This window comes from Metopolophium dirhodum, chromosome 1, assembly GCF_019925205.1.
Source record: "Metopolophium dirhodum isolate CAU chromosome 1, ASM1992520v1, whole genome shotgun sequence".
Lineage (NCBI taxonomy): Eukaryota > Metazoa > Arthropoda > Insecta > Hemiptera > Aphididae > Metopolophium > Metopolophium dirhodum.
Window position 1 is genome coordinate 114,468,768 of NC_083560.1, and position 20,021 is coordinate 114,488,788.

At 32.7% G+C, this 20,021-nt stretch overlaps 2 protein-coding genes and 1 pseudogene across 2 annotated transcripts; all 3 read left to right on the forward strand.

Annotated features, from left to right (window-relative positions):
• Positions 1-3,073: 3,073 nt before the first annotated feature.
• On the forward strand, positions 3,074-3,893 carry LOC132951910 (uncharacterized). The gene is made up of 4 exons (XM_061023974.1): positions 3,074-3,217; positions 3,290-3,341; positions 3,402-3,598; positions 3,687-3,893. The coding sequence occupies exons 1-4, from the start codon at positions 3,074-3,076 to the stop codon at positions 3,891-3,893; spliced, it is 600 nt and encodes a 199-aa protein (XP_060879957.1).
• Positions 3,894-4,176: 283 nt separating this feature from the next.
• Positions 4,177-5,038, forward strand: LOC132937368 (uncharacterized). Its single transcript, XM_061004182.1, has one exon. It carries the CDS (start codon positions 4,180-4,182, stop codon positions 4,864-4,866), a length of 687 nt encoding a protein of 228 aa, XP_060860165.1. The 5' UTR covers positions 4,177-4,179; the 3' UTR covers positions 4,867-5,038.
• A 4,363-nt stretch (positions 5,039-9,401) lies between these two features.
• Positions 9,402-10,527, forward strand: LOC132951919 (uncharacterized; annotated as a pseudogene).
• Positions 10,528-20,021: the final 9,494 nt, after the last annotated feature.

Below are 20,021 nucleotides of genomic sequence, written 5' to 3' on the forward strand. Positions count from 1 at the left end.
ACTGTATGTGATAATGAACGATGATGTTGTAAAATAAAAAAAAATAATGTTTGAATGGGCAAAAATGAACATAATTGAGTTATAAAAAGATAAATATATATAAGAGTAACATACTATTATATAGTATGTATATCACTTACCTGAAAAAATATCTGATACAAATTAAATAATAACAATTAATTATTTTATTAATCAGGTTTAGTCTAAAATATAGGTAGTTAAAATATTTTTAATATGACGTTTAAGTCTATATCATATCTACAGAACTCGAGTCTATCATCCATGCAAGCAGTTCAAAGAGAATCTTATATATATTAATTAACCCGGTATTAAGTCTGCATTACAATGACAATAATTATTACCTAACATTATGTTAAAGAAATGTATTGAATAAAGTGAACAACAACAAATCTTTGAGTAGTAGAATTGATTTTTGCCGAAACATTGCATTTGAAAAAGTGATTATATGTATAAAATATAATAATATAAGTACTTTAAAAGCTTCAAGTACCCACGAATAATATTTTACAATTACAAAAAAAAATTATGGTACCAAATTTTGGTTTAAATATCTATTTTCGTCCGAATTTGAACTTAAAATATCTTTAAAAAGAAACTGTTTGCTTATTTTTAGATATTATGGTTAAAGTATAAAACACTTATGAGAAATCTTGTTTTACATTTTCAATCCTTATACCTAAGCTTAGAACATTTTATATATTTACATTTTTACGTTTTATAGCCTTATAAGTACAATACAAGCTTGTATTCAATTAGATTGAAGGTTTTACATCCCCCCACCTGTGACACCACGGGAGGGACGACGATCGCGGCATCGGAGGACCGAACGAGACACCAGAGCGGCGGACTCCGGTCGGCTCGCGAAGGCGGACCTGTACGAGAACGCAAGGGCGGTGGACTGCGGTCGGCCCTCGAAGACTGAGGAAGCTCCTTTTAAATAAATCAGTAACATGTCATGTATCTAAGGGGGCGGTTAGTCGGGGATTGTCCCGTCAACCCCCCCGCGTATGTATAATTATTTGTAGTTTTCAAATAAACGATGGCGGCGTCGCGGAAGTAATGCGAAAGCAATTCCCGCGGCGCCGTCGGTTAAACCTGAAAAAAAAAAAAAAAAAGAGTATATCGCACATACAAAAAAAATTCCATTACACAAAATAAACGAACACCATGTTGAGAAATTTCTAAAAAATGTAAAAGACCGAACCTCATTGATTGCATATTTGATATAGCATTTGGCAATAACGGACAAAAAAAATAACAGAAGTACGGTAGATTACTGGATAAGACGATAAACCCCGATTCTAAAAGTAACTATATTATTTTTGAATTATTTGTATACAATTTATATTATATTGAATTAAATTTTTTTACAAGATACTTTTTCCCCAAATATTTGGGAAACCAAACAAAAAAAATGTAGGCTTGAAAATCATATATCGTCACTTAAGATGCAACACCAGATATCTCACATTTTGGTCAAATTGAGTTAGCAACACTGTCTTATTCAAAATTTCGCGCGGAATCGACTGATGGTATCAGATGTAGAATAAAAATAATAGATAACGCACTAATCGAAAAGGGTACCTACTAGTTCTCCCGGTGTGATAAGAAATGTGATAACAAAAAAAAAAAAAAAAAAAGTACCAACTGTATGAGCTTGAAACAGTCTTGGTACGAATTTTGTGTTTATTCATTTTGTCCCCTTGTACTGGATACATACAATTATTTATCCGTAATTTATTTATTTATGTAACCGACTATCGTGACTAATGACCGTTTAATACTTTAATGTCCGTTATTTAACCGCCATTTGAGTCGTTTGTACATAACACCAAGTTGTAATTACTATAGTTGAATAAAGATTGCATATGCCTGTTCGACGTTGTATGAAAGTTCAACTATTTTAATTATTTTTTCTGTGAATCAACTTAGTTGAACGTAAGTTTAACCTGTACTTTTAAACTTTTACTTCAATAAAGAGTTTGAGGTACATGAATGGTTTGTAATACACCTGTTTGGCGATGTGCTTGAAAGTATTCATATTTGTTCATAGCAATTACATACAGTATCTTTCTACTTATACCTTGTCTTAGAAACAAAGTGTATTCATTCGTATTTACCTTAAGAATCTATCACCTTAAACTTGGTTTATTAAAATTTCTTAAATATGTATTGCTAACCTATGATTATTATATTAATTGTTTGTGTATATATTAGAACAATAATGTTACTATATGCTTTTACAGTAATTGAATAAGTAAAGGGTGTCAATACATGTTATATTGTTATGTTTGTAAAAATTAAATTCCAGTGTATGAATAAAATCATAAACTTTTTCTTCGTTAGTGTAGTTAACTGATTTTAATTGTTTATTAAATAGATAATAAATAATTTATTCATAATTACAAACTTAGACAAACAACAAATTACCAGTTGTTTTCAGATGCTAGATATTTTTAAATAAAAATGGGGTACAAGTATTACAAAGACCAAAACTAATTAATGTATAGATATTTTTTTTATAAATAATAATAATTTTTTTTGTATTATATGTAGGTGTTCTGTCATTGAGCCAGATACATATAAATTCATTATTCTATCTCTGACAATAATCTATTAAAAAAACTTTTAGTTAAATAGTAGAATTTACAGTTAAATAAAATATTAATGAATACATTTTATATACCTAATTGGTATAATGTTTGTTGTTTTTTATCAATGAACAACTCTGGTAATGATAAATTTTAACAATTTGAGCCTTGGTATAATCAATCCGGACAATTCAATTGTTAGTATGATGCCCAAAACATCGGTTTATAATGAAAATGTATTGAACTTCTATGGTGACCATAGAAAATCGTGCCTGTCGGGTGTCACCCTGGCTAAAGAAATTGTCACTGTTCAATACATTTTCATTAAATACCAGTATTTTGGACATCATACCAATTACTAAATTGTCCAGATTGATTATAACAAGACTATAAAAATTCTACAATAATAATGTTATATAATTTGGCCATTGATACTTTTGCAGGTTAGGTTAGGTTTTCGGATGTCCGAGTTTTGCCTTACAAATGGGTTGCTCGTGTGTTCTACCAAGGATTGGCCTTACCATGTCAAATCCTTGATGTTGGACAGACTGAGTCGGCTCGTGGACTTGGTGGTGGAGTTGCAGACGGCCCACTTCCACAATCGTGTAAGTTTATAGCGTGTTTATCTTACTGGGGTAGGTGAGGTTAATGTTTTAATTATGTTTTTGCTGTTGTAGTTGCTGGCGAGCGTCTTTGACTGCGAGTTAATGCTCCGGTTCTTTGCGTTTGGTGAGGCACGGAACCTGGACTATAATAGAGTGTCTATTATATTTCCATGACGCCAAATAGCTCTCGGTGGCAGGAGGAAGAGTCGGCGGGACGACGATGGTTTCGTCCGGTATGATCCCTCACGGGCCGGAGATTTCAAACGACTATTGCCGTGTCAGATTTTCGGTCATGTACCAGTTGGTTCATTCGTTAGGGTTATACTGGCCGAAATTTTTTCGTCGGTCACCGTCGACTTGTTGTGTTGTACAGCCGAAGACGTAAGTGTTTGTTTGATTTTTTTTTTGTTTTTTTCTTGTTTTTGTTAACATTTCAATACTCTTAATATAATAATTTATGTTTTTGCAGGCAGCAGAATGGTGGCTGACTACCGCTGCCAGACTGGTGAACGTCGAATGCGGGATGAGTGCACCTGCATCATCCGCTACGGCGTTCACCATAAAGCGGCTGGTAATCGAGTACGGTCGACGTAGTGACGCTGAGTTAGTAAAACGTCGAACAACAGTTGAGGGTTCTGTTGATAGCTTTAAAAAGGTCACAATCCAGGGTTTATAAGCTTCCAGACTCCAATAAAAATGAAGTACAGGTATGTAAGACCACTCTTCTAAATGTTCTTGGCTATACAAATGATTTTGTTTTAACAGAACTAGTAAAAAATATGAACAGTAATTTTTGTATGACATCTGTTACTGAAAATAGAGGACAGCAAAATATTAAAAATTGTATACCCAAAGATATTGTAGCTGATCATATACGGCTGTACAAACCATGTGTAAGTCATTATAGGCGACTTAATGCACCAAATATAATGTACTTGCCTTTTGGACTATCAGTAAAAGCCATGTATGATGATTTTTGCTCCCAACATAAAAACTATTGCTCTCAAGAGCTTTATAGACAAGTCATAAAGGATTTAAATATATCTTTAAAAAATCCCACAATTGATAAATGTGAAGATTGCTCTACCTATCAAAATATAATTGAAAATTCTACTGATGAGAATGAAATTAGAGATAATACTACACTTTTGGAAAACCATAAAGCCAAGGCTTTTGCAGCAACTTCGAAATATAAGGAAGATTCTAAACTGAGTATCGAGTCAACTTGTATCTACTCAATGGACTTACAAAAAGTTATATTAATTCCTAATATGCCAGATACTAAATCTTCTTTTTTCACCAGTAGACTAGTGGTATTTAATGAAACATTTGCTCAATTAAAACCAAATGCCTTAAGCCACTGTGTACTTTGGCATGAAGCCATTGCTGGGTGTAAAGCTGAAAATGTAACTGACTCAATATTGGCTTTAATTAGTAACCAAAGAGATGTACAAGATTTTATTTTCTGGGCTGATAATTGCACTGGCCAGAACAAAAATTGGACCTTATACACTGCATTGGTATGTAACTTAAATTCAACAAATTCATTATTTCAAAATACAAAATCAGTAACAATGAAATACCTAACTAAGGGTCATACCCATATGACTGCTGATGGGGTGCATGGAAACATTGAAAAAAAAATTTAAACAAATAAGGCATATATATGACTTTGAAGACCTTAAGAATTGTATTTCCCAAAGCCGACAAAATTTAAATATTTTAGAATTGAAAGATTTTTATGAGTGGCAAAACAAAAAAAGGACTACCAATGTAAAAACAGATACATTGTATGGATTTAAAATTAACAGTGTTGTTATGGCCAAATTTACAAGAGGATCGACTTCTATGGAATACAGGACAGATTTTAATGGAGAGCCAAAGACTTTAGACTTCATACAAAAAAAATTTTTGAAAGGCATTAAAACATATGCTCCTAAAAAAATTGATCAATATAGAGGAATTAACCTCAGTAAAAAAAAAGGAATCATTGACAAACTTGTTCCAGTAATGCCAGAAAACAGGAAACATTTTTGGATAAATCTTCCAGTGTCTGCCACTTCAGAAGATTTGGTTGATGAGATGGACCTTGGTAATGCTTTCATAACTGATTATGAATAAGACTTAATAAAGACTGAATAAGTACTTTGTGATTATTTTATTATGTCTTACTATTATTTATTTTATTTATATTTGTTGTTATTATTATATAAAACTGTAAAAATTGTTCTACCTGAAGACTAGGTATTTTCAAATTATATCTTTTATGTAATAAAGAAAGTGACACATATTTGTTTTAATTTTTTAATTGTATTACAATTATTTTATTATGTTTTACTATTATTTATTTTGTTTATATTATTTTGCTGTTATTATTATATAAAACTGTTTATTGGTTTTTGTTAACTTTCATACAAGTTTGTGAAAATACTCCACTTATAAAACAATTTAAATATTTGTTAGTTCATTGGAGTTAGGGGAGTACTTAGACTTCATTCTAGGAGGAATAGGGCGACTCGATTTTTCACTATGCCACGTCTTCTTGCCGATTGATAAATAGGATTTATGATTTTTCAAAATATTGAATACAAAATATAGATCTAGGAGGAGACGGTTGACCCATCACCCCTCTTAAATACCCCCCTAAATGGCCTTAGTTTTTATATAAAAATATAATTTACACATACTGTGTTTTCAATTAAATGTGATAGGATTTTCAAATTTTTCTATAAATTTCAAAACACAGTATCTACAATTACAGCTTAATGAAACTGCTAAAAATACCATTTTGTCGATTTAAATTGAATTCTATGTATTTCCTTGATAACGATATGAAGTTTCAAGTCATAAGGATGAAGTTAAGTTGGCGGCCTGACGTACTTTACAAAAATCATTTTCATATCAAATTATGAAAAATACAGATACTGTGTTTTGGAGTTGTACAGCTGCGGCGGTCAGTACTCGTCCGGCCTCCGGCGCGACTTGTCTTCCCATTCCACCTTGTGCCTTTGTGGCGTGGTGGGAGAGACGACGGTGGCGCACTGTCTAGCCCGTGGTGGCGGTTGGTAAAGAATATTTAGAAGACTTATATGAAGAAAATAATGAAACAACTGAAAATTATATTTGAATAGAAGTGATGTACCGTATCGGGGAAGACTCAGTATAATGAAAAGCGAATTCATCAAAGCAATCCATGACTTAAAATGAATTAAAGCAGTAGGTATAGATGAAATACCAACCGAATTGTGAAAGTTTGCAGGGGAATAAACGAGATATTTTATTTAAAATGGTAGAAAAAACTTACCAAGAAGGTATAGTACCGAGAGACAGAAAAATGATTATGGAACTATATAAAGACCAAGAAACAATAACTAAAATAAGAGACTGCGTATCAACAGTTAGAATTCGTAGAGGTGTAAGACAATATGGTTAGGTTAGGTTAGGTTAGAGTATATCGCACATACAATGGAGTTGAGTTACCACCTGACACGCAGGTCCTCTCGGCGCACGGTTGTTTTCGTAGCTACCTGCGGAGATTTAATCGCGCCGATGACAGTTATTGCACTTACTGCATGGACCCGGACGACACGGCGGAGCACACGCTGTTCGTCTGCCCCAGGTGGGAAGACGAACGAGCCCGCATGGAGACGATACTCAGACGACCCCCACACGCCGGTGACGTCGAGGACATACTCTGCGGCCCCCGGAACGACGAATTGCCAGACGATCCGGCAGCGCGTTGCAGAATACAAGACTAGGCTATAATAAACAGAGGCGAGTTTATAACCATGGTCGAAATGATCATGAGCGCCAAGGAAGCTGCACCGCTGAAGAACGGCCCGAAGACACTCTTCGAATTCGCAACAGCGACTCGTCGGAGGTGTCACCGACCACCGTTCTTCATCCCCCCACCTGTGACACCACGGGAGGGACGACGATCGCGGCATCGGAGGACCGAACGAGACACCAGAGCGGCGGACTCCGGTCGGCTCGCGAAGGCGGACCTGTACGAGAACGCAAGGGCGGTGGACTGCGGTCGGCCCTCGAAGACTGAGGAAGCTCCTTTTAAATAAATCAGTAACATGTCATGTATCTAAGGGGGCGGTTAGTCGGGGATTGTCCCGTCAACCCCCCCGCGTATGTATAATTATTTGTAGTTTTCAAATAAACGATGGCGGCGTCGCGGAAGTAATGCGAAAGCAATTCCCGCGGCGCCGTCGGTTAAACCTGAAAAAAAAAAAAAAAAAGAGTATATCGCACATACAAAAAAAATTCCATTACACAAAATAAACGAACACCATGTTGAGAAATTTCTAAAAAATGTAAAAGACCGAACCTCATTGATTGCATATTTGATATAGCATTTGGCAATAACGGACAAAAAAAATAACAGAAGTACGGTAGATTACTGGATAAGACGATAAACCCCGATTCTAAAAGTAACTATATTATTTTTGAATTATTTGTATACAATTTATATTATATTGAATTAAATTTTTTTACAAGATACTTTTTCCCCAAATATTTGGGAAACCAAACAAAAAAAATGTAGGCTTGAAAATCATATATCGTCACTTAAGATGCAACACCAGATATCTCACATTTTGGTCAAATTGAGTTAGCAACACTGTCTTATTCAAAATTTCGCGCGGAATCGACTGATGGTATCAGATGTAGAATAAAAATAATAGATAACGCACTAATCGAAAAGGGTACCTACTAGTTCTCCCGGTGTGATAAGAAATGTGATAACAAAAAAAAAAAAAAAAAAAGTACCAACTGTATGAGCTTGAAACAGTCTTGGTACGAATTTTGTGTTTATTCATTTTGTCCCCTTGTACTGGATTCATACAATTATTTATCCGTAATTTATTTATTTATGTAACCGACTATCGTGACTAATGACCGTTTAATACTTTAATGTCCGTTATTTAACCGCCATTTGAGTCGTTTGTACATAACACCAAGTTGTAATTACTATAGTTGAATAAAGATTGCATATGCCTGTTCGACGTTGTATGAAAGTTCAACTATTTTAATTATTTTTTCTGTGAATCAACTTAGTTGAACGTAAGTTTAACCTGTACTTTTAAACTTTTACTTCAATAAAGAGTTTGAGGTACATGAATGGTTTGTAATACACCTGTTTGGCGATGTGCTTGAAAGTATTCATATTTGTTCATAGCAATTACATACAGTATCTTTCTACTTATACCTTGTCTTAGAAACAAAGTGTATTCATTCGTATTTACCTTAAGAATCTATCACCTTAAACTTGGTTTATTAAAATTTCTTAAATATGTATTGCTAACCTATGATTATTATATTAATTGTTTGTGTATATATTAGAACAATAATGTTACTATATGCTTTTACAGTAATTGAATAAGTAAAGGGTGTCAATACATGTTATATTGTTATGTTTGTAAAAATTAAATTCCAGTGTATGAATAAAATCATAAACTTTTTCTTCGTTAGTGTAGTTAACTGATTTTAATTGTTTATTAAATAGATAATAAATAATTTATTCATAATTACAAACTTAGACAAACAACAAATTACCAGTTGTTTTCAGATGCTAGATATTTTTAAATAAAAATGGGGTACAAGTATTACAAAGACCAAAACTAATTAATGTATAGATATTTTTTTTATAAATAATAATAATTTTTTTTGTATTATATGTAGGTGTTCTGTCATTGAGCCAGATACATATAAATTCATTATTCTATCTCTGACAATAATCTATTAAAAAAACTTTTAGTTAAATAGTAGAATTTACAGTTAAATAAAATATTAATGAATACATTTTATATACCTAATTGGTATAATGTTTGTTGTTTTTTATCAATGAACAACTCTGGTAATGATAAATTTTAACAATTTGAGCCTTGGTATAATCAATCCGGACAATTCAATTGTTAGTATGATGCCCAAAACATCGGTTTATAATGAAAATGTATTGAACTTCTATGGTGACCATAGAAAATCGTGCCTGTCGGGTGTCACCCTGGCTAAAGAAATTGTCACTGTTCAATACATTTTCATTAAATACCAGTATTTTGGACATCATACCAATTACTAAATTGTCCAGATTGATTATAACAAGACTATAAAAATTCTACAATAATAATGTTATATAATTTGGCCATTGATACTTTTGCAGGTTAGGTTAGGTTTTCGGATGTCCGAGTTTTGCCTTACAAATGGGTTGCTCGTGTGTTCTACCAAGGATTGGCCTTACCATGTCAAATCCTTGATGTTGGACAGACTGAGTCGGCTCGTGGACTTGGTGGTGGAGTTGCAGACGGCCCACTTCCACAATCGTGTAAGTTTATAGCGTGTTTATCTTACTGGGGTAGGTGAGGTTAATGTTTTAATTATGTTTTTGCTGTTGTAGTTGCTGGCGAGCGTCTTTGACTGCGAGTTAATGCTCCGGTTCTTTGCGTTTGGTGAGGCACGGAACCTGGACTATAATAGAGTGTCTATTATATTTCCATGACGCCAAATAGCTCTCGGTGGCAGGAGGAAGAGTCGGCGGGACGACGATGGTTTCGTCCGGTATGATCCCTCACGGGCCGGAGATTTCAAACGACTATTGCCGTGTCAGATTTTCGGTCATGTACCAGTTGGTTCATTCGTTAGGGTTATACTGGCCGAAATTTTTTCGTCGGTCACCGTCGACTTGTTGTGTTGTACAGCCGAAGACGTAAGTGTTTGTTTGATTTTTTTTTTGTTTTTTTCTTGTTTTTGTTAACATTTCAATACTCTTAATATAATAATTTATGTTTTTGCAGGCAGCAGAATGGTGGCTGACTACCGCTGCCAGACTGGTGAACGTCGAATGCGGGATGAGTGCACCTGCATCATCCGCTACGGCGTTCACCATAAAGCGGCTGGTAATCGAGTACGGTCGACGTAGTGACGCTGAGTTAGGTAGCCTGTCGATATCCGGGACAGTTAGCTACACGACCGTACTCAATGAATTTGTGCATCCTAATGTGTACAGGATGGCCATCCTGTACACATTAGTCTCTCGGCGGTCCGACATGGCTGACGTAGTCGCAAGTTTGGAGCGTCTCATCAACCGGTGGTTCTGCTGAAGGCACACTCCCATCGCCAGTTGTATGTATATTTTTTTTACATTTTGTTGTTTTACGAATATTATATCAATTTATATTTTGTTTATCTTTTTTAGAAGCGACTGGAGGTTTGTGGCAGAAATGGACCTTCGCTCTCATAGAGTGACTGAAACTCGGGCCGAACTGCATGACGCTGGTGCACGTCAGTCACTAGTCCGGTTTGATTGATTTTTTTTTTTGTAGCCAAACGCATCCTATATGCTATATACCTCTCTGGGTGATGTGGAAATTAGTATTAAAACATTTTTGTGGCCCTAGGTTTTTAATTAATCAAGTATTTATTTATTTATTTTTTTTTTTTATTAAAATATGGATTGGTTACTGACCGATCAGGCGTATTGTGCAAAAAGAAAAGAGTACTATGCAGCTAACCCACCTCCTGGACCGCTGCATAGGTTTGATGCCAGGCTTCATTATCCGTTCCGCGGGGCCTCTGAGCAATCGATTCCCGATATTGTGTACCGGACCGTGCCTGTTGGGACACCAACCCGCAGGCAGTTGTTCCATTCTATTGTAACCGAGGCTGGTACACCTCCGGCGGAATTGGCCAAGGATGCAGAGGCTGGGGTTCCGAAGAAACCCCTTGGAGGGACCTCTATGTCAATTGTGCTTAGGGTTTACCTATTTGTAAAATTTAAATTTATTTCGATTAAGTGTAGTTCTTAATAATTATTTGATTTTTTAATTAAAATTTTTTTTTTATAGTAAATGATGTGTCCCAGGTCCCCCAGTCACCCACGACCGGTATGTGGCAACATTTTAATTTTTTAATTTTTTTTGTTTTTGTTTAGTCTAATAACTATTTTATTTTTTAATTTTAATTTTTTTTTCCTAGTCGCTGACCCAAAGACACCTACGGCTGAATTGGGGAATACATTCCGGAAAGTTAGCATTGTGTCGCCGGTTAAGGTGAAGTACAGCAGGGAAGAGGAGTTGACATTGAGACGTCTAGTGTCAATCCAAGACCCGATCCTGAACTCCGCTGATGGAATTTACAAGCTGCTGAGCACACCTACTTTCAGCCAAACATCTCGGTCCTTGGCGTCCATTAGGACCAAGGTGCGTGATTTAAAGCGGAATTTGGCGAAGTCGTTGGGTGCACTATGAGATTTTTTTTTTTTGCAGCCGTTGGTGCGGTTCGTGGATTAGGCCCATGGGGGAGACCACGTAAAAAAAAACTGTTGACGTAAGAACGTCAGTGGATTAGGCCTCTTGGGGAAACCACTTAAAAAAAAAACGCACTGTAGCTGATACCCCGTGGGTAGTGTGGAAATTCAGCTAGTACCCGGGCGCGTATTACCAAACCGACTAGAGCCCCAGCGCCATACATGAATACGCGGTTTTCATTGGTTTATTTGAAAAAACCGCACAAATATGTTTTTCATTAATCATATACAATTGATGACGTATTTAAAATGTATTGTAACGTTAATTATAAATGAATAGATCCAAAAAAAACTAAATAAAATGTTTCGTACATAGGTACCTCTATTATTATGACCATTTTAGCTATTTTAAATTGTAATAGTCATTATTTATAATATAATATTTTATTTAATTAAAGCAAAATGTGTCAAGAAGACTGGACTTTTTATTAAAAAAGAGTTAGAGTTATAGTTAGTTATATTTATTTTGGTTTAACCTATTTATTTGTTATAAATTAATAGATCCAAAAAACTAAATAAAATGTTTTGTACATAATTGTGATGACCATTTTAAATGACATAGTCATTTATTTATAATATAATATTTTATTTAATTACCTAAAGCAAAACGTTTAATAATTAATATGATAGTAATAATTAATTTTGAAGATGTTTTAAAAATTGAGAATGGGATTCCTTTTTATAATGAAGATTTTTTTTTGGGATAATTTACCTTAAACTTATTTATAGGTACTCAATATTATATTATATACCTACCATTTTATATACAATTTATTTTATTTTATTTTAATATAGATAATATGTTTTAACCTTTTTTTGGTTGAAAGTTTTGAAAAACACTTTTTAAACTGAAAAAAATGTTACCCAGGTTGATATGTTGCACGCTCACCAACATAATGTCATTTCAAATTAATATCACAATGTACCTAGTAATACTCACATTATAACCAAATTCTTAATGTACCTAATTAATTAATATCTAATTTATAATATTATGATATCATCATATTAAAGATACAGGTAGGTACTATTTTTATTAGTTAATATATACTTTTAGAATGAATTTAAAATTCATAATATGATGGTATTATATAAGTTGATTCATTAATTTGTTTTAAGTCAGATATATAAAATTCAATCATTTAGTTTGTGAATATCTGCCAGATTTAATATTCTCAAAATGAAATACTATTCGCCTACTGACATAATAAAACAACTGACAAATTAAGTTATTAGATTATGTTCTTATTCAATGTCTTTAATATTTTTATTATCATATTAGTATATTTTTAAAAAAGAGTATTATTATATTATTATTTATTTTGTGTATTAGGTACCTTGAACAGTTGGTATATTAATATTACTAACTAATAGGTAGTAAGTAGTAATTAGTAACTATACTATTTTCATAGTAAAATGTAAGTAATAAGTATTTAATAATGCACGCATCAAAAAAAAAAAAAAATACAAAACTTTATTAAGTAATCAAAAACAAGTACAATTTTTTTTAAACATAATTTGATTTATACAGTTATTAATTAACATCAAGTAACAATTCAAAATATTAAAGATTAGACATAATATATTTAATGATTTTTTCCATGACTTTTAGCGTTCAACTGGTTTTTAGCCATATTGTAGCTAAGTTTATGAGGTCTTTTTTTGGTTTCTTTTTAAGTTTTGATTATTTGGTTATTATTTCTATTGTTATTAATATATTATAAGTAATTTTATTATATTTCTGATATTAACACGACAAAGTATATTACTGTTGTAGAATTGTGAATTGGGGGTGTGGGGGCAAAGCCCCCACAGGTCTGTGTGAAAAAATTTAGGTGGTGGTGGTCGAGCATTTATACTTGCCTCATAAAATAAAATAGTTCACGCCGCCACTGTAACATACTATTAATTTGGTAAAATATTTTAGTTTAACACATAGAAAAATGACTTGTTAAAAACGTGGTTTAGATAGCCAGTGTTTTACATTTGAGTTTATTGAGATAGCCACTGTTGTTAAATAGATTAGACTATACATTCTAAACATGACTACACAATAATCATAAGCGTGCGCACGGGGTGAGCCGGTCAAGCCCAGGCTCGACCTGAAACTTTTTAGGGGCATGGTAAAATGTGCGTATATATTTTATTATAATGCTTAGGTATATTATAATAATATGTTCGTGGAGATCATGGAAATTTTGTTTGTCGTGAAAGTATAATAAAATCAAAAATATTTGTGTGTACCTACAATTACGTACATTTTATTAATCTAACAAAAACATTATACAACCATTATACCATTATACAAAATATACAATAACTATAGTATTATAGACGTTAATAGGTTTAAACATCAACATGTATGTTGATGTGTTAAAAAAAAATTAGGGGCGTTGTCCAAATATTATGGCACTATAATTTCCTAGGCTCGACCAGATATTTAAGTCTGCGCACGCCTATGATAATAATCAAGGCTGGGCATTGACGAGTTAAAAGTTAAAATTTGGTTAAGACGGTAAGTTAATTTTAGTTAAGTTAATTAAATCGTTACTTTTTTTTTTTCAAATTAACTTTTAATAAGTTACTATTTTTCAAGATGAACGTGTTAACTTCAAGTTAATTTTATTTCAAAAATATTTTCGTTCGATGAATAATGCAAATTGTTGAATGTGTTTTTACTTTGATGTATCATTTTAAATTTTCCTAGTAATTTTCTTGAACGTAGAGAAAAACTATTTAATTAACCAATGTGTCTGGAATTTTTTATTTTTGCAAATTAGCAAATTTTAACTTTACACTAAGTTATGTTACTTTTTTTACAAAGTTAACTTTTAACTTAACGAGTTAACGAAAAAAAACACGATTTTTAACTTAACTTAATTATATTAAAATAACTTAACTTAACGAATTAAAAAAAATCGTTAACTTGCCCTGCCTTGACAATAATATTATAAACGTATACATAAATTAATATTATTTTTTAACTCGTTTCAAATTTGTATTGATTAATATAATATTATATTTTTAAAATTTTAATTTTAAATATTTTTATAGTTTATACAAGCAGTTTAGAAAAATTGGTAGTTACTATAACGAAAATAAATAATTATGTTATATTATTAATTGTATGTTTCCCTCAATTGTAATATTTTATTATAGACATGGTGAGTGATAGTGACTCATATGGTACAGATGATCAGTTCACTGTAGACGAAATATTTGGTTGTTTGAATGAAGTAGGAGGCAGAAACTCGGTGGTAAAAAACAATTTACACGTGAAATCAAAAAATGACAACAAAAATAAAATTAATATCATAGATAATGATAATAATATATTATCCAATAATTCTGTTGAACCTCAAACATCTAACCAATTGGTTACTTCTGATGATCTAAATTTGGAAAACCTGGACATTCTTTATTTGGAAGATGGAATTCTTAAAGAATTTGATAACCTAAGTAATATTAGTTTATCAATTAATCAAGACTGCCAAACTAGTATTTATCCTCATATTCCTATAACCGATGACAATTTTTCTAATCCTGAAGTTCCTATAGTTGAAGAAAATCCACCAGCTGATGAAACGCACATTGATAATAACACAATTATTATAGAATCTAATAATGTTCTCAGAAAAAGGAAGAGAGTTGCAAAACCGGAAACATGGACTCGTGGTAAAGCACAAACGAATAGAATGCGAGGAGAATCCTACATAGGTTTTAGGAGGGCGGATGCAAAGAGTACAAATAAAATACTTCAAGATGTTCAACGAGCCGCTCGGGTTATGGGGCCTTCTTGTCAATCACCAGTCTGCAAAAAATGGATTACTAGGCTTTGTGATACTGTAAGCGAAGAAGATCGCCAATTTCTATTCAACGACTTTTGGAAGAATATGTCTTGGGATTCCAAGAGAATGTACGTTTGTTCAACGGTTGAAATCAAGGAAACAAAAAAAAACTACAGGACACAATCATTCGAAAAGAAATTCTAGCTACTTCTATTATCTGAAAGTTCATGACAAAAGAGTACCAGTTTGCCAACTAATGTACCTTCAGACATTGGGTTTGAAAAAATCTGAAGTTCACTATTGGCTCGCAAACTTCCATGAAAATAATATGCCAGTGAAAAAAACCTCAACCCGTTTTCCGCAAGAAAACTAAGAAGATAGTGATGAGGCCGATTTATTTGTTGATGAAGATCTCACGTCAACAACTAACCCTCCGTTGAAGAAAAAAAGATCGGACCAACAGCTTCTAACGTTGACCAGCTTTTTCGATAATTTACCAACACTTCCATCCCATTATTGTAGGAAAAACTCGAAGAAGCTTTTCTTGCAAACCGACATAAAATCTTGGAGTCAATTGTATGAGATGTACAAAACTAAATGCTCAGACAATTTTGAAGCACCCATGTCAAGGTTTTCATTTGATAAAGTAAAGAGAGAGAAGAATATTGAAATATTCATCCCTAAAAAGGACAAGTGTGACATTTGTTTCAGTTACGAGAATAAGCAGGTTTCTGAAGAGGTCTATTCAAAGCATCTGGCCAAGAAAGAAGCTGCACGTAATGAAAAACATAACGATAAAGTTGCTGCTCGAAATGAACAATGTCACACTATATGTTGTGATTTGATGGCCGTTCAAACTGTGCCTTTTATTAAAGCTAGTGCAGCATACTATAAATTAAAATTAACAGCCCACAATTACACAGTTTATGACTCAACAACACACGATGCAATGGCGTATTGGTTTGATGAAACACAGACCTCACTTAGCGCTACCACATTTGCATCGTGCCTCTGTGATTATATCAATGAGTTGTTAAACAAGTCATTAAAGACTGTAATTATATATTCAGACGGGTGCTGTTATCAGAACCGAAATGCAGTGCTCTCAAATGCACTACTACATTTGAGTATGTCCAAAAAGGTAACGATCATACAAAAGTATCTGGAAAAAGGGCACACTCAAATGGAGTGTGATAGTGTACACAGCACTATAGAACGCCAGTACAAAAACGTTGATGTGTATCTACCTAGTCAGTTCGTAGTTCATTCAATAATTGAAGGAAACTCCCTATGCCATACCGTGCAAAATTGTTGAACTACAGTTTCTTTAAAAATTACAGTCAAGACATGATATACAGTTCTATACGTCCTGGAAGAAGCTCTGGTGATCCGACTGTAACTGATCTACGTATGCTACAATATGAACCTAATGGAATTATATATTACAAGCTCAATTTCGATAGTGAATTAAAAGAACTACCAGGCAGGCCAAAAAAAGTGCAAACAATATCTTCATTTCCAAACTTGTACACTTCAGAAGCTAAAATACCCCTTGACAAATGGAATGATTTACAGTTTTTAAAGGGAATGATGCCATCTGATACGCACTCATTTTATGACAATATACCTTGCGAAAATGAAAGCAGAAAAATGTTAAAACGACAACAGCAAAATATTGAAAAGCACAGACAAGACATTTTTTTGGAAATTGAAGGTGCCAAGAAGAAAAAAAAGAAATAACCAAAGTACCAAGAGCAATATCACAAGCAATATTAATGTATTTAATAGTGATTAAATTGTATTGATTTTTATGTATTTGTTATTAATTAAAGTAAATTAATATTAACTGCAATATATTGTAATTTTTAAACTGAAGACTAAAGGAACATTTTTATAATTTTTATATTTTATTTTATTTTATTTTGTTGTTCATTTTATTAAAAATTAATATGTTTTAATGTTAATTGAAAATGTTAAATTTCATTTCATTTTATTAAATTGTTTTTTTTTTTCATAAATAACCTGTAGTGTTACCGAGAATCATTAATATTATAATAGTATTATACAAAAATGCATGTTAAATTAATTAGGCAACTATATCTATCTAACGTTCACAAACGACAACACAAGCTATCTCAAGAATTTTTTTCGATTTACACATTTTTAAGGTTTTTAACTTTTCTAAGGTAAAAAAACAACTCCATGATTATAAAAAAAATTAAAATATCATTGGAAGTCATATTTGTTCCATATAAACCAGTTTTATTGCTCTTCTGAAAAGTTGAGAAAAATGAGATATGAGGTGTTGCATCTTAAGTGACGATATCCAAACTATAATTGTTAATAACTTAACATACAATAAATGGGTCGAAGTCGATTATGAAAACCAATATCTAGTTCAAATTTGAATGTTCATGAACAAAGACAAAGACATGTTGTGCGAATCGTTTGGTGAACAATCATGACAACAATCATTTTTTAATACTTCATTGTAAACTTAGAGGTTGGCAATTATATTGGATATTGTGTACCATTTTACGAATAAAACTAAGAGTTATAAGTCAATAGATCTATTAAGTTGTGATTTTTTTGTTTTTTTTCTATCATATTCAAGTATGTACATTGAGATCGAGTAGATACTTCATTCATACTTCACTCTTCCTTTAAAGTTTTTCCTCAAATGATTGGTATGGATGTGTTGAGGAATTACGTTGGGAGCTTTTATATTTCTATTCAGTGATGGATTATGAGAAGCACTCATTCAGATATAGTTCAAATTGTACCCGGGCTACAACATTCAATCGCGGGGCGGGGTCCTAGCCTTATCACAGACCTCTATATCACCGTTACACTATCCATGCCGGATCGAGTTTTGTATAGCGACGAGACCGTTACTTCCCGCAAGTTAAATTATATAACATCTTATCAAGTCAAAGTTGGATGTCACAAAAACGTTTATCGACAACGTTCCAACACTTCAACGAGGAGTGTATTACGATATCATTATATATTCAAATTATTGTTTCTACTATTGATATCGCATCGATATTATCGATATATATAGGTTAGGTTACGATTATTTTTAAGATTTAACATACAATATGAGTTGGTATTAAATTTGTTTGTATATTATGTTATTAATTTTAATTTGTGTTATTAATATGAAAACTATTGAAAACTATGTGTAAGTATTAAAAACAGAAAAAAAAAATTAACTAGTTAAACGGTAAATTTACCAATCACTAATCCACAGCAAAGTTTTTAAGGTTGACTTATGTTCTAGGCCTTGCATTTTAATATTTGATTCATACTCCAGTGGTCAACCGACTACGGAAACCAGTGTTCACCATTTCAAAAAAAATGCAAATTAAACTTTTGAAAGAGTTCGCGTTCAGCTGTGGAAAGTTAGAATATAACTTATAATACTTTCTATTTCTGCGATACTCGATCCAAGGTTTAAGGATATATATTTTATAGAACCACTAGCTAAATCAAGTGATTAGGTCTCTTGCAAATATGATTGAGGCACTTATTAGCACTTGCATAGGCATTAGGCACTTGCATATTAGCTATTTTTAGAATATGGAATTTACAGAGATGTCATCTGTATATTATATACATAGTATAACAGTTAAACTGACTGATCTATCAACGCACAGCTCAAACCATTGGACGGATCGGGCTGAAATTTGACATACACAGCTATTATATTGTATGCGCCCGTTTAGAAAGGATTTTTGGAAATTCAACCCCTACAAAGGGGAAAATAAGGGGTCTTTTTCAGCTATGAGGAAGATAAAAATTGGTACACACATCTGTGCATCAAGATAGATTTTCAAATGCTTCTGTTAAATATACAAAAAAAGACATTTCTGATAGTATTAAAATTAAATATATTAAATAAATTCGCTATATATCTAATCGCCGTTTAAAATTATAAGATTTAACACTGCGTAACTATGTTAATTTATTTTTAATTACAAATAAATAATTAATTAGCATTGAATTGTAAAGTACTTGAGGTGTATATTATTGTATTTCATTTATCAAGTATTTTATTTTTACTGTTGAGTACCAAACGAAATGTTTTTGTAATATATTATAACTGTAAAAATTATATTTAGTGGTGAAGGGGTGCGGGGGCGGAGCCCCTTCGGTTCTATATTGAATTTATAAATTTAGCCCCCAAAATCATTTATCCAAATGCCTATTGGACTCTGGGCATTGCATTGAAAAAAATCCTAAGTCTCTTAGACGGCCGCCCGGCAGGTAGGTATGGGATTTACCGCAGGGTTGCCGTTTACCAAGTAAGCGGCGTTTCATAGTTGCTTACAAAATAAATAATCGATCAATACAGTTGGGATCTGCTTTGAAGTGTGAACAACAATATTTGCTTTAACTTGTATAACTAACAGCTGTACAGTATTTTTTTTCGATATTCTTAGTCGAAACTCCGCTCTACATTTTTCGAAAAACTGGCCGGCCGGTTTACTAAATGAGCCGCGTTTCTAAGTAGCTTACAAAATAATCGACCAAGACAGTTGAGATGTGCTTAGTCTTAGTAAGTCGAGTTTTGGACTTAGAGCTCTGCAAATAAAAATTTAAAATAGATTTTCCTACGGTATTCTTAGACGCGAATATAATAGATGTATATGAGGTTTAAGGATTTTCTCTATGTCGGTATAATTGATATTTATAAATACTCCTT